The sequence below is a fragment of the Dipodomys spectabilis genome, unplaced genomic scaffold (assembly GCF_019054845.1).
Source record: "Dipodomys spectabilis isolate Male_0828 unplaced genomic scaffold, ASM1905484v1 ptg000362l, whole genome shotgun sequence".
Lineage (NCBI taxonomy): Eukaryota > Metazoa > Chordata > Mammalia > Rodentia > Heteromyidae > Dipodomys > Dipodomys spectabilis.
In genome coordinates this window covers 3,341,310-3,355,540 of record NW_024871039.1, presented here as the reverse complement: position 1 = coordinate 3,355,540, position 14,231 = coordinate 3,341,310, and the positions used below count along the sequence as shown (strand labels likewise).

Sequence of the window (14,231 nt, the reverse complement as noted above, 5' to 3'; positions counted from 1 at the left end):
GGATGGATGGGTGGATGACCAGGCCTGCGACCTCTTCCCCTTCTGTGCCTGTCCCAGGGGACCCCAATGACCTCTCCAGGGATTGACCCAGATGGGCCTATAGCTCCTTATGGCGGTAGGATAAGTCGAGGTCGGAGGTCTGTGTCTCCCTAGGCCTAGGATGCATTGCACCTGCACGGCATCCGGGTCTTCTCTGGAGGGAGGGACCCATTGGCTTCCCCGGGGACTCCTCCAGCCACGCCCCCTGCTCTGATTGGCTGACACGCCTGTCTCTCCCTCCTTTGGCCCCGCCCAGGGAAGCTGGGGGTCCAGTCCCGCCTCTTCCTTGGGTGATATTGAAAGGCAGGGCATGCTGTCCATCATCCCTGTGTCCCGCCCCCTGCCAAGCCAATAGCTGGAGAGTCAATATGTGTGAAGCCACGCCTCTTCGTGGCTAGCTCTATGAACGCTGTGGGTGACCATCACCCAGAGGTCCTGCCCACTAGTGAATGTATGGGCTCAAGGGCTGTCCTTCACTTCCAGGTCCCGCCTCCTGGCTGTTGGAAGGCCATAGAGGCTCTTTGTCACCTCCAGGCCCCGTCCAATGGCTGTTGAAAGGCCACAGGGGCTGTCTGTCTCCTCCAGGTCCCGCCCCCTGGCTGTTGTGTGGACATTTGTCCTCTCTGTCACCTTCAGACCATGCCCCCTTGTTGTATAATCCTGTGTCCTGTCTGTCACCTTCAAGCCACGCCCCCTTGTATTATCAAGTGTCCTGTCGACTTCAGGCCACGCCCCTTGCAATTAGATGGCCACACAGGGTGTCATTTACCTCCAGGCCCCTCCTCCTACTCCGTCTTATGTCCTGTCAAGCCGAAGTCCCGCCCACAAGTGACTGACTGGACACTCTAGCTGTCCATCACCATCCTGTCCCGCCCTGCGCCTGTCTCCACACTGAGTAGGCGCCAGAGGGGAAGGGAAACGCTGCCTGGGCGCACGCAACGCGCATGTGCGGGAAGTGGTTCCAAAGAGGCGGAGCCTGCGCATGCGCTATGGAAAGATGGGCGGGGCAGACAGGCCTGACAGTGCGCATGTGTACTTTACGCTGATTTTATTCGTCCCTCCCCCCCAGGCTCCTTCTTACGCTTCCGCTTCGGCTGGCTGCTGGAGGCCCCGGGTTCGAATCCAGCCTCACACTGGGGCGGGGCCTGGGGGCGAGGGGAGGCACAGGCTACAGCCCCCGCGGGGGATCATGGGAGGCTTCGCCCCACGCCCCCCCTCATCCGGGCACCCTGGGAGGGGGCAGTTCCCACCTGCATCCCGGCCCGCAGCCCGGAAGCAGTGTCTGCAACCTCCAGATTAGAAGTAGGTGATGGCGGTGCTCACTAGGGCCACGACCACCACGGACACAACAGGGGACACGAGGCAGGCCAGCGTGCTGCCTTTAGGGGGCGGAACCGGAAATTGGGGGGAGAACACACCCAGGAAGGGGGTGGGGCGTCCCCCTGCAGCTTCTGGTCGGGAAGTGTCCGGAAACAGGAAGCGAGCCAAGGCGAAGGGGGCGGGACAAGGGTGCCTGACCGGAAGTGCTATCACAGCCATGACAGGAAGTGTCCATGAACAGGGACAGGAAGTGCCCCTAGTCAAGACCGGAAGTTCTTGTGTACTAGGGACTGGAAGTCTCCATAGTCAAGACCAGAAGTTCTTGTATACTAGGGACCGGAAGTCCCCATAGTCAAGACCTGAAGTTGTTATATACTAGGGACTGGAGGTCTCCACAGTCAAGACCAGAAGTTCCTACACACTAGGGACCGGAAATGCCCTTCCAATCAGGACCAGAAGTGCCCTTCCCATCAGGACCGGAAGTTTCTATATACTAGGGACCGGAAGTCCCCAGTCAGGACCAGAAGTTCCTATATACTAGGGACCGGAAATCTCCACAGTCAAAACCGCAAGTCCCCATAGTCAATACCAGAATTTCTTATACACTAGATACAGGAAGTTCCTCTACACTAGGGACTGGAAGTGCCCTTCCAATCAGGATCGGAAGTTCCTATACACTAGGGACCAGAAGTGCCCTTCCAATCAGGACCAGAAGTTCCTGTACACTTGGACTGGAAGTCCCCATAGTCAAGACCAGAAGTTGTTATATACTAGGGACCAGAAGTCTCCACAGTGAAGACCGGAAGTTCTTACACACTAGGGACCGGAAGTCCCCATAGTCAGGACCGGAAGTTCATATACACTAGGGACCAGAAGTCCTCAGTCAGGACCGGAACTTGTTATATACTAGGGACCGGAAGTTCCCAATCAGGACCGGAAGTTCTGATACTCTGGACCAGAAGTTCACATACTGTCAGGAGCGGAAGTTCTCATGCAGACTGGAAGTCCCAATACACACCTGGGCCCAGATCAGGAGGGGACCGGAAGTGGGGCGGCCGAGGGTGCAGGACTTACCCTGGAGGGTCTCCGTGGATCACGTGTTCGTCGCCAGCACCTGGGGTGGAGGAGGAGGAGAGACGCAGCCCTGGGAGCTCGGCCTCCACATCCGGGTCCTTACATCCGGGTCCCTACATCTGGGTACCCACATCCAGGTCCCTACATCCGGGATCCCATGTCTGGGTCTCCACATCCGGGTCTCTACATCCAGGAATCCACACTGGAGTCTCCACATCCGGGTCTCTACATCCAGGTCTCCACACTGGGGTCTCCACATCTGGGTCTCTACATCCAGGCTTCCACATCCGGGTCCCTACATCCAGATTCCCATGTCTGGGTCCCTACATCTGGGTCCGTAAATCCGGGCCTCCACACTGGGTTCCCTACATCCAGGCTTCTACATCCGGGCCTCTCCATCCCCAGCCTCCACATCCGGGCCTCCCCCCTTCCATGTCCTCACCTCCTGTGCCTGGCGGGGGTTGGGGCTGGGGTTGAGGCTGGCGTCGGGAGGTAGATGTCTGCGGGAAGAGAGAGAGTGAGGGAGGATGGAGGCCGGCCTCTCCCTTCCCCTTACCCCCCTCCTTCCCCTGACCCCTGACTCCCCCTGACCCTCCCTGACCCCGCTCACCTCCATCCCTACCTGGGGGTCACGGCCTGGGCGGGTCAGGCAGCTGTGGGTACAGCCCTGTGTGCCAGGAGTGGGCCGTGCCTCAGTTTCCCCACCCTGGGTGGGCCTGGTGTGTGTGTGGGAGGACCCCACTCATCCGAGATGGGCTTCGGGGTGGGATCTGCAGGCGAAGAGAGAGAGGGTGGTGACCCCTGACTTCCCCTGACCCCCCCAACCCCTGATCCCAAGGCCTCAGGGGGTGGCAAAGGGTCACATGGGATTCAGGCCCACAGCTGGATCAAGGCCCCACGTGAGGCCTAGCGCCCAGGGTGAAGTCATGGGGGGGGAAAGGTGAGAGGTCAGGACTCACCGGGGTCATCCAGGGCGTCGGCGAGGTCAAAGTCTGCCTGGCCTGAGGGTGGAAGAGGACAGTTGTTGGGGACAGACGTATGGATGGGGAGACAGATAGACACAGAAACGAACAGACAGACCGAGAGGATGACACACGGACAGACAGACAGACAAGGGATGGACAGATGATCAAGACAGGACAGACAGATGGACAGACAGAAGAAGCAGATGGACAGCCAGGTGGACAGACAGACCAAGAGGCAGACAGACAGAGAGGAAGACAGATGGACAGAGAGGAGACAGACAGACAGACACAGGACAGACAGACCCAGACAGAGAGACTGAGAGGCAGACGGACAGACAGACAGACAGACCAAGAGGATGACACATGGACAGATAGACAGACAGACAGAGCCAGAGACAGATGGACAGACAGACAATGAGACAGACAGAGAGGAGATGGACAGACAGAAACATGGACACACACACACGGACAGACACACGGACAGGCAGGGGCCCAGACACAGACTGACCTGCAGACAGATAGAGACAGACAGATGTAGAGACTGAGGGACAGACAGACAGACAAGGGATGGACGGATGACCAAGACCGGATGGACAGACAGACAGGAGAAGCGGATGGGCATCTAGGTGGACAGACAGACCAAGAAGAAGACAGACAGACTGCGAGGAGACCGACAGACAGACAGACTGAGAGGAGATGGACAGACCGACAGAAGCAGATGGACAGAGACACAGACAGACAGACTGAGATGCAGACGGACAGACAGACAAAAAGGAAGACAGATGGACAGAGAGGAGACAGACAGACGTAGAGGCAGGCAGACAGACATAGACAGACCAAGAGGAGATGGACAGACAGACAGACCCAGAGAGAGACAGACCGACACAGACAGACTGACTGACGGACAGATGGACAGATGGACAGACAGACCCAGAGACAGACAGACAGACAGGGACACAGACAGACTGACAGATGGACAGATGGACAGACAGACAGACAGACCGAGAGGAGACGGACAGACAGACAGACAGACAGACACAGAGACACACAGGCCAACAGGACAAGGCCCCGGCTTCCAACAACCTGGACCAGCCTGAAAATCCACCGCCACCTCCCCACCCCACAACCCCAGCCCAGCCCCGGGCCCTGATGGAGGGGAACCCGAAACCACCAGGAGAGGAGAGGGGGACACTAGAAACCACCAAAGAGGGGAGAACTACAAACCACCAAACTGAGGAGAGAACTAGAAACCACCAAACAGGGGAGAACTAGAAACCACCAAAAAGGGGGGAACTAGAAACCACCAAAGAGGGAGAACTAGAAACCACCAAACTGGGGGGGAAGTAGAACCACCAAGGTGGGGGAACTAGAAACCACCAAGGGGGAGAGAAACCACCAAGGAGGGGGGAACTAGAAACCACCAAGGGGGGAGAACTAGAAACCACCAAGGAAGGGGAAACTAGAAACCACCAAACGGGGGGAAGTAGAAACCACCAACCACGGGGAGAGAACTAGAAACCACTTAACTGGGGGAGAGAACTAGAAACCACCAAGGAGGGGGAACTAGAAACCACCAACCAAGGGGAGAGAACTAGAAACCACCAAACGGGGGGAACTAGAAACCACCAACCAGAGGGAGAGAACTAGAAACCACCAAGGAGGGACAACTAGAAACCACCAAAGAGGGGGAACTAGAAACCACCAAGGGGGGGGACTAGAAATCACCAAGGGGGGAGAACTAAAAACCACCAAAGAGGGTGGGGGGACTAGAAACCACCAAGGCCTCACCTCAGCCTCCTGGGCCCAGGCCGCAGAGCAGGGCGGCCAGCAGCAGCAGCAGCAGCGCAGGTCCTCCTTGAAACCTACAAGGCTATGGTCAAAGTCACCCTAAGCAGGAAAGTCCTAGAAACCCCTGTCCAACTTCAGTGCCAACAAAGCCAGAAGTAGAGCCGTGTGGCTCCAGTGGTAGAGGGCTAGCCTTGAGCAAAAGCAGCTCATGGACTGTGCCCAGATCCTGAGTTCAAGGTCTGGGACTGGCAACAAACAGACATACACAACAATCTGTGCAGCCATCCAGCTGAAGCATGTCACCCTCTTGTCCCCAGCTGAATTGGACAGAGTTCCCTGGGAAAGGGGCTGGGGGAGCCACTGTCATCTTGACTCTGCCCATTCTGCCTGCATCACAGGATTCTGGCCACACCATTAGTTCATGGTTCTTTCTGACCAAAGGGATACAAGAATGGTGGCCATGCCCACATTCCATGTTGCCTGGTAGATGGACTAGGCTCTGTTAGAACACTCGGAGGCTGAGATCCACAGGGGAAAATCCTGCCACAGGAGTGTGTGCCAGCTGCAGGCACCCCCTGGCCAACCCAGCAGCTCAGTGCCAGACTGAGCTGGAGCCACAGGCCCTCTGCCCCATGAGCTGCCACCACAGCATGCGTGGGGATGGGAAGCAGGACACATGGGCATCTGAGAAGAAAATCTGCTTTGTCCATGACCTGCCTGATGAGGTAGACTTCCAGAGTCCAGCAGGTGAGCTCCCCCATTGATGCAGCCAGCTGTTGGCACACATCCAAATCATCGAGGAGTCCCTCATGGTGTGTAAAGAGCAGATGTTGGTCCTGAATGACCTGTGTTGGGAGAAAGCCCAGTGCATGCACTTGCTGTCCCAGGAGAAGATGGAGAGGAGGAGAGTGCTGCAGGAGCTGCTGTCACTCATCGCAAGGGAAGGCACAGACAGCAGTCTCAAGATGCCAGCACAGGCTGAACTCCCCACCACCAGCACTGCTTCAGACGCCTCAGGGACTGTGGTGGGTGAAATGAGGGAGGAGCAGAAAGGTTTTGAAGAATTGCAACTTGAAAACAGCATGGAAACTGCCAGAGGAGAGGTCAGCTTCCTGACCCCATAGTGGACTCCCTCAAGGAGCACATCCTGCGCCAGATGCCGCACATCCAGATCCGCCCACAGCTCCCAGGCTCAGGGGAGGCGTGTTCCCTCACTTTCTCTTGTAGACTGATGCGGATGATGACTCTCTATGTGACATACTGACTCTCAAAAGCCTTGGCAGCCACCAGAAGTAGGTGGCCAGGTGGGTTTCTCTCAGGCCTCCATCAGCCGGGTGATGGGAAGGTTAAACTGGGGGTCGGGTAAGGCAGAAGCTGCCGGGAGGTGAGCCAAACTCAAGAGATATCTAATGGCCCATTGGTGGCCAGGAAAGAGGCCCATGTTATGCTTATCACAAAGAATAAATTGTTTTCAAACAAAATAAAAAGCCTTCAACAAAGATTTGTTCTTCCGGCCCTGGGGCTTGAACTCAGGGCCTGGCCATTGTCCTGAGCTCTTTTTGATCAAGACTGGCACTCTACAAGTTGAGCCCCACCTCCCTTTCCAGCTTTTTCTGTGTGGAATAGATCCCAGGGCTTCAGGCATGCTAGGTGACCACTCTACCACTGAGCCACATTCTCAGCTAGGATGATTCTCCCCACTCCCAAACCCATATGACCATTCCTCAGATAAATAGGAAGTAGGTGGTGGTGTATGCATCAAACACCTAGGCCAGCAGCCACCAGGCTTAGTGGGGAAAAGATTGTAGTGTAGAAATCTCTGATTTTGCATGCACGTGGTGTGTGTGTGTGTGTGTGTGTGTGTGCGTGTGTGTGTGTGTGTGTGTGTGTGTGTGTGTGTGTGTGTGAACTCAGGGCCTAGGCTCTATCCCTGAGTTTTCTTGCTCAAGGCTAGTGCTCTGCCTCTTGAGCCACAGCCTCACTTGCTTTTCGATGGTTAATTGTAGGTAAGAGTCTCAAGGACTTTCCTTTCCAGGGTGGCTTTGAATCATGATGGGGGCCCCCAAGGAAGCAAGAGTAAACACAACTCTCAAATACTATCCCTATGGTGGGCTACTCCTGCACCCTGGGGGCCAGATGTGAGACATGTGGCCCCGTGCCATCATTCTCTAGAGTTCACTTTGAGGAAGTGACCAGGACCAAGCTGACTTTTGCTCACCCTGATTGCTCATGCCAGAGCAGGTCTGTTCCACCCTAGGCCAAGAGAGCTCCAGGAGGCCCGGCTTACCAGGGACACAAAAAGGGAGAAGTCAGCTCCAGGCTGAGCTAAGAGCCTTTGCCTACATATACCCCAACTTGGCCTTACTTATCACTATAAGACCTGTCAAAGAACAACCCCCCAAAACAAAATTGGAGCTGTGCCTCCAAGTGGTAGAGCTCTAGCATTGAACCAAAGAGCTCAGGGACAGGGCCCACAAGCTTTGAGTTCAAGACCCCCAGCTGACCTTCCCCCATAAAACACAGGTTGTCTAACTGTGAACTAGTAGGATTTGTGAAGTGTTTCTGAAGAATGGTGATACTGAAGAAAGCACCCTAATTCTAATGACAGCTGAACTTGTGACATACACCTATGTGCTGAGTCCTTCACAGGGCGCTATTTGCTGGGTCCTTCCCACATGGGGGTTTTGTGCTGAGTTCTCAAAAAGATTTGGTGAGTCATCCCAAAGGGTTCTATATGCTGAGTCCCTGAGAAGAGTGGGCTGTCCTGGGTTTTTCAAAGGGTGCTGTGTGCTGAGTCCATTACACAACGTACTGTATGCTGAGTCCTTCAAAAAGTGTGGTGAGCTACTGCATCCCAAAGGGTCCTGCTATGTGCTGAGCCCTTGCGAAGAGAGGGATGAGGTGAGTTTTTTGAGTGCTGTGTGCCGAGTCCTTTACACAGGGTGCTCTGTACTGTCCTTCAAATGGTGCTGTGAGCTGAGTGCTTCCACAGTGTGGTATGTGCTGAGTCCTTCAAAATTGTTCTATGTGCTGAGTTTTTCGAAGGGTGTTGTGCACTAGATGTTTTACACAGGGTGCTTTATGCTCAGCCCTTCAAAGGGTGCTGTGTGCTGAGTACTCTACCCAGCATACTACATGCTGAGTCCTCAAAGGGAGCTGTGTGCTGAGTCCTTTACACAGGGTGCTTTGTGCTGTTTTTTGGAAGTGTGCTGTGTGCTGAGTCACCCCAAAGGGTGCTACGTTCTGAGTCCTTGAGAGATAGTTATCCCCAACACTCACACACACACAAGTACAAACACACATACACACACAAATTTCACCATGCACCTGCTTGGTGTGTGGAGTGGAGGGGGATGGAGGAGAGTCTCCTCCAGCGGTGGGGCTGAGGGGAGATTCGATCCCCCGGGCAAGTACTGGGGGTGGGGGGGAATGCTGAGTTGAGGTAAGGCTGCAATTGCCATGGTCTAGGAACCTCAGGGCCCAGTCAGGGCTGCAATTGTGGCCAGGGCTGGGGGGCGGGGCCCAGGAGCGCACTTTGGTGGCAGCAATGGCCAGGGGCCCAAGGGGGCTAGGGCATGTGCACAGCAGGGGCGGGGTGGCCCAGGAGAGGAGTATGGGGCAGAAAGAGAGCTGGGAGAAGAGTGAGCATGAGCACAAGCACCAGTGGAGATGGCTTCAGTGGCTGGCGGCTGCTCAGATCATAGCGTGGGTCCTGGCTGGTTGCATAGAGCATGTGGAGCCTTCATGGCAGGCCATGGCCGCGCGTAGCCCCTGCAGCAGCCATGGCGCCCCTGAGTCTGAGGTCCCAGTTCGGGGAGCAAGGCAGAGTCAGCAGCTGCTGAGGCAGAGGCAGTAGCCACAGGGGACAAGGCCACTGAGGGGGCTGCAGCCGCTGAGGAGAAGGAGCAGAGGCTGAGAGCTGCCCCACCGCGCGCCAGCAGACGCCCCCGCCCCTTCCCAGCAGTGCTGCATTTCAAACGTGCTGCAGGCTCGGACTGGTGGAGCCTCTTGCAGTCACCTGGTGGAGATGGCGCACCCCTGTCTGGCTTGTGGCCCTGACTTGGTCCCGGCCCCGGGCCCTCAGACTCAGGGTGCGCACCCAGAGTCGCAGCCTACAGTTTCTTCCAGCAGCACACGTGAGTGGCCGCCCTGCGGGCCAGCACCTCACGTGACTCCTGCACCCTGTGACTCCACCACTCTACCCCTTCCCCCACAACCCCCGCAGACCCGGAACTCAGCCTCTCGCCTCCCCTCTCCTGTCCTGCCTGCACCTCCCCAGCACCCCACAGTCCGCCCTGGCTCTGCCACAAATGCACCCCAGGGGTGGAGGTTGGAGCTGGGTGTCGACTTGAGGATCCCACCCCCATCCCTAGCGTCCAGTGTCCCATGAAAATGGGAGCTGCAAGGATGGGTGAGGAGCACCCATCCAGGGACACCACAGAGCCCCTGGCTGGAGCAGTGGGAGCCACACAGCCATGCATCTGCACCCTTCCTCTCCCTGGTAAGAACCTGTGGCTTTAGTCAGAGGTGGGAGCAGCACCTCCACACCTGCCTTCTTAGGTCTTTTCCTTTTTGCTGGGGAGGGAGGTGTTGGATAAAGAAGATAGGCCCCTCCCTTGCTGTGTGAGCCCTTGTCTTCTGTGCTCAGTCACCCTTTCACCTTAGGACATTCCCAGAAGAGCCCACTAGAGAGGTGAGGGCACTGGGGTCAGATAGAAGGTGGATATTTGGGAGAAATACACACCCCTTCTGACAGACATACACCCAGCCTGTACCCCCAACCCCAGCTGTCAACAGTTCTGACTGGGTGATCACATTTCCCAGCTCTGCCAGCTTCTGCTAGTGCTCCCAGTCCATCTGGTCTTCTCGTCCTCCCCAAGATCTGCCAAGTCGCCCCGAAGTATATAGGCTTAAAGTAGGGAGTCTATCCATGTATATAGCCTTTAGAATCCCATCAAAGTCCCCAACAACGCCCCCACCCCAGGTCAGACACCTCTCTGGAGGCACCATGACCCCCTGCTTTGTTTTCTGTCCAGGCTCTGAGGAGCCACATGTCTCAGGACTCCTTCACCCAGCATCCTGGCCTAGGGTTTTGGTGAATGGGGAGTCAAGGCTGGTTGTTCCCAAGGGGAAGAGTCTGACCCTGGAGAAACGGGGAGGCAGGGTGGTTCTACATTATTAGAGCATTGTTCCCCTTGGGTGGTTGCCCCTGGTTCTGACAAGGGAACCCCTGTATTCAAGCTGGTACATTGCTCAGATGAGAAACAAACTCCGGAGAGGCACTGCTCTGAGTCTGTGTTTGCTTGTGTGTGTGTGTGTGTGTGTGTGTGTGTGTGTGTGTGTGTGTGTGTGTTTGTTGGGAGAGCAAGGAGGATGAGAACAATGAAAATATATTTAAGTCACCATGTCTAAAAAGAGCAAAAGCATTTTATTTGTTGTTCTTTTTTCATTAATGCCCAGTAGGAGACCAGCCACAATTTTTGTTTTCTCTTTCACCGTTTCATGGCTCCTTTAGGGAAGATTTCAGTAGAGGTTCCTTTCCACCTCTTTCTTCCCCTTTCCTGCAGCCCACAGTAACTGCTGGGCCTGCGTGGGTCTCCCCTGGGAGGCTTGTGTGAACCACAGACCAGTGTGGACACCTGCTCTTCGGTCTTCAGCCAGAAGGCTCATGAGGCTACTGTGATCACAGCCGCACTCTTCCAGCCAGCCAGTCTGCTCTGGTGTGTATAGTTGGAGCTAATTCAAGGTTGGGAAGGAGTCTGCCAAACATAAATAGGGAACGAGATGAGAGGTAGTAGGGCAGGGGCTGTGAAGCTAAGAGGGTCTGGGAAGTTATGATCAGTGTGACATGGCAGATGGTTCACCACGACCGAGGATGAGAGGGGAATCTTACCCAGGGTATTGACGGTGTACGTGGGCATCATGGCATGGGGCTCCAGACCCCCAATGGTGGCATGGATTCCCTCCAGGGGCAGTGCACTGGTGGGCAGTCCTCCCTGGAGTCCTGCAGACTCCAAGCTGTGTCCCTCTTGGGCTGTTTCCAGCTGCGCAATGGTAGGCAAGTATGTTCCCTCTGCTGGAGACTACTTGGGATCAGGACATGACAGTTAGCTAGGGCTCTCTGAATGCCATTTTCTATAACCTGCTGTAGGCTGTCTGGAAGGAAAAGGGGACCACTAACTATGGAACCCTTTAAGTTCGATTGGGACATGTGAAATGCCAGCTTTTCCAGGGTTTTTTCTTGAAGCTGGCAATTTCTAACTAATGCTTGGGATTCTGGGTCAAATTAGATGGACCATTTCAGCTACCAAATAATGACGTTCAAAGCAGCACAAGCAGAGTTCCCTAGCCAGATGGCCTCCTGCTATGAACGTCGTGCCTTGACTGCCTTTCTCCAGCAGCTGCCGATTCTTCTCCAGCTCTCTCTAGGGTGACCACCACAGTTGAGGATGTTGTGGGGAGCAGAGATTCTGACTTCGCCATCTGCAGCCTACTAGCTGTGTGTAGAGACAATTCCCAGGACCTGTCCTGGACTCTGGGAAATTCAGAGACCTGGGATGCCTCAGGGATCCTATCTCTGGAACATGAAACTTGGGGACCGGATATGGTGGACCATCCTGTCTGGCCCCAGGGAGTGGAGAGGAGGCCTCTTGAGCCAGGCTTTCACCTCAGGGCAACCTTGTTCACAGCTGAGTGGGGAATTGAGTGCCACAGAGCTGGTCAGCCGCTGGACAGAGATCCTTGAGAAGATAGGCATCCCAGAGGCCCTGGAATCCAGTGAGTACATCATGGCTCATGTCCTTAGAACCAAAACAGTTAAGTGCGGTGGCACCAAGAGGGTGGGAAGAGGGAGGAGGGAGAACTGTTTGAGAGCTACATCAGGCTTTACCCCCACCCAGGATGCTTACCTGAATTGGATGGGACTTTTCTGTAGTATTGTCATAGACAGATGCTCATTCACCAACAAACCGTTACAGTGTTTGCCAGTTCCTGGGGGGGCGGGGGGAAGGGGAGGGGATCATACACGATGAAAGATTCCAGTTCTGGTTCCACAGCACATGAAGAAATCTTGGTTTGAGCTGGATGCTGGTGCCTCACACCTGTCATCCTAGCTACTTAGGAGGCTGAAATAGTAGGATTGAAGCTTAAGGCCCAGGCAGAAAAGCCTGTAAGACTCTTATCTCCAACTAACTACCAAAAAGAAAATGCCAGAAGTAGGCTCAAGCTGTAGACTGTTGGCCTTGAATACAAAGGCTCAGGGACAGCACCCAGGCTCTGAGTTCAAGCCCAGGAGTGACACAAAGAAAGGAAAAAGAAAGAGAGGAGAAAAGGATGGAGGGAGAAAAGGAGGAAAGGAAGGATGAAGGGAGCATGCAAGCCTTGGTTTGGAGTCCCTGGATCAAGGGAGCCAACCATTCACAATATCTGTCGGGACAGTTTCTGAGCCTAAAGCTAGTATGTAGGACCAAGCCACTGACCCGTTCATGACATCAGCAACTTCATGACATCCAAGATCTGAGTGGTCGCTGACTGCAGAGGGAAACATCCTCAGGTAGACCCTAGGGCTCAGGGTGGGTCACAGAGTTTCAATCTCCCCTGGCTCACCAAGTTTATTTTCTGGTCCGATAAGAAGAAACTGTCCAAGGGCTAGGGTGGAATAGGGTGAGGGAGTGTCAAGAGGGGGGTGGCAAGTGATCAGCAGGAAGATGAAGAGGGAAGACAATCCCAGATCAAGTGTGTCAGGCCATTGAAGCCATGACCTCACCTGACAACCTAGACCATCAGTGATAGAGCCTTCGACCCAGCCACATGCCTATGAAAATCCTGGCACTCTGGGTTCACCGTTGACGCTTTGGCTGTCATCCGCTGCAGGATGCCTGTGCAGTACATCCTTGGGGACTGGGACTTTTGCTGACTAAATCTGAAGATGACACCCCCAGTGTTCATTCCTCGACCAGAGACAGAGATAAGCGGGCCACTGGAACAGGACACCCAGGGAATGAAGGCGAGAGTCAGACCCGTGTTGCCCTCAGACTTCCTTTAGGGGACTCTAGGTCCCCGTGACTGCCATCCTCAGAGGTAGAGGTGGGTCTCTTTGCTGGCTCAGCCTTTAGTCTAGATGGCAGATTGGGATTCAGAGAGGGCCGACTGAAGGTCGAGGCTAGTGGGAAAACCAGAGGCAGTGGGCTCGGAGCAGGGTTGTTTCTTTGAGAATACTCACAACCCAGGAACATTCCTGGGATGGATCGGCCCTTTTCTCCTCCCTGAGAGAGAGGGACCTAGAGCCCTCCAGTCTGCATCCCTTGGCTGAGAAATCCTTTCATTCCCATATCCTGTAGTTGTATAACTAGATCTCACCTGACTGCCCAGTGTCAAGGCAGGACAGTGAGAGATCTTGAGTCCTTGATGAGGTCATAAGATCCTCAGTATGAGATTGTACTTGAATGTCCTGACTTGGTGCATGGTCAGTCTCATCTAAGACTGCCATGATCTAGGACATAGAATCTAGAGAATCAGAGCAGGATGGGGTCTATTCTGTGAGTCTTGAGTATTATGTGTGAGCTTTGAGCTCCCATGTGCTCACCTGCTTCCTTTTCTTAGGTGCATCTATGCTAGAAAAAGCTTAAAACTAGGGCCTGTATCCCATCCCTTTTTTTATGCTCAAAGCTAGCACTTTACCATTTGAGCCACAGCTCCACTTGCAACGTTTTTGGTGTTTAATTGGAGGTAAGAGTTCTCAATGACTTTGCTGCCAAGGGTGCATCCAACTGCAGTCCTCAGATCTCAGTCTCCTGAGGGGATAGGATGACAGGCATGGAAAAGCATCTTTGGCTGGGTGCCAATGGCTCATGGCTCTCATCCTAAGTACTCAGGAGCTGAATCTTAGGATCACGGTTCAAAGCCAGCTTGGGCAGGAAAGACCCTCAGACTCTTCTCTCCAATAAAGCACCAGAAAACTGGAAGTGGTGCTGTGGCACAAGTAGTAGAGTGCTGGACTTGAGCTGAAGAGCTCAGGGATAGCACCCAGGCCCAGAGTTCAAGCCC

The 14,231-nt window shown here is 54.7% G+C and overlaps 1 protein-coding gene across 1 annotated transcript; it reads right to left on the bottom strand.

Moving 5' to 3' along the window:
• Positions 1 to 1,335: 1,335 nt before the first annotated feature.
• Positions 1,336 to 11,107, bottom strand: LOC122095802 (glycoprotein Xg-like). Its single transcript, XM_042666131.1, has 6 exons — positions 11,080 to 11,107; positions 3,393 to 3,434; positions 3,176 to 3,203; positions 2,876 to 2,933; positions 2,434 to 2,546; positions 1,336 to 1,414 (listed from the first exon to the last, which is right to left on the bottom strand). The coding sequence occupies exons 1-6, from the start codon at positions 11,105 to 11,107 to the stop codon at positions 1,336 to 1,338; spliced, it is 348 nt and encodes a 115-aa protein (XP_042522065.1).
• Between the last annotated feature and the right edge of the window lie 3,124 nt (positions 11,108 to 14,231).

What these genes read in the sequence shown, in the direction of transcription:
- LOC122095802 (XM_042666131.1), bottom strand. Translation starts at nt 11,107, where the DNA reads ATGCCCACGTACACCGTCAATACCCTGG. An exon ending in CCGAAGCCCATCTCGGATGA is followed by an intron (nt 2,934 to 3,175) that starts GTGGGGTCCTCC and finishes CTCTTCCCGCAG; the next exon opens with ACATCTACCTCCCGACGCCA. An exon ending in ATCCACGGAGACCCTCCAGG is followed by an intron (nt 1,415 to 2,433) that starts GTAAGTCCTGCA and finishes CCCTAAAGGCAG; the next exon opens with CACGCTGGCCTGCCTCGTGT.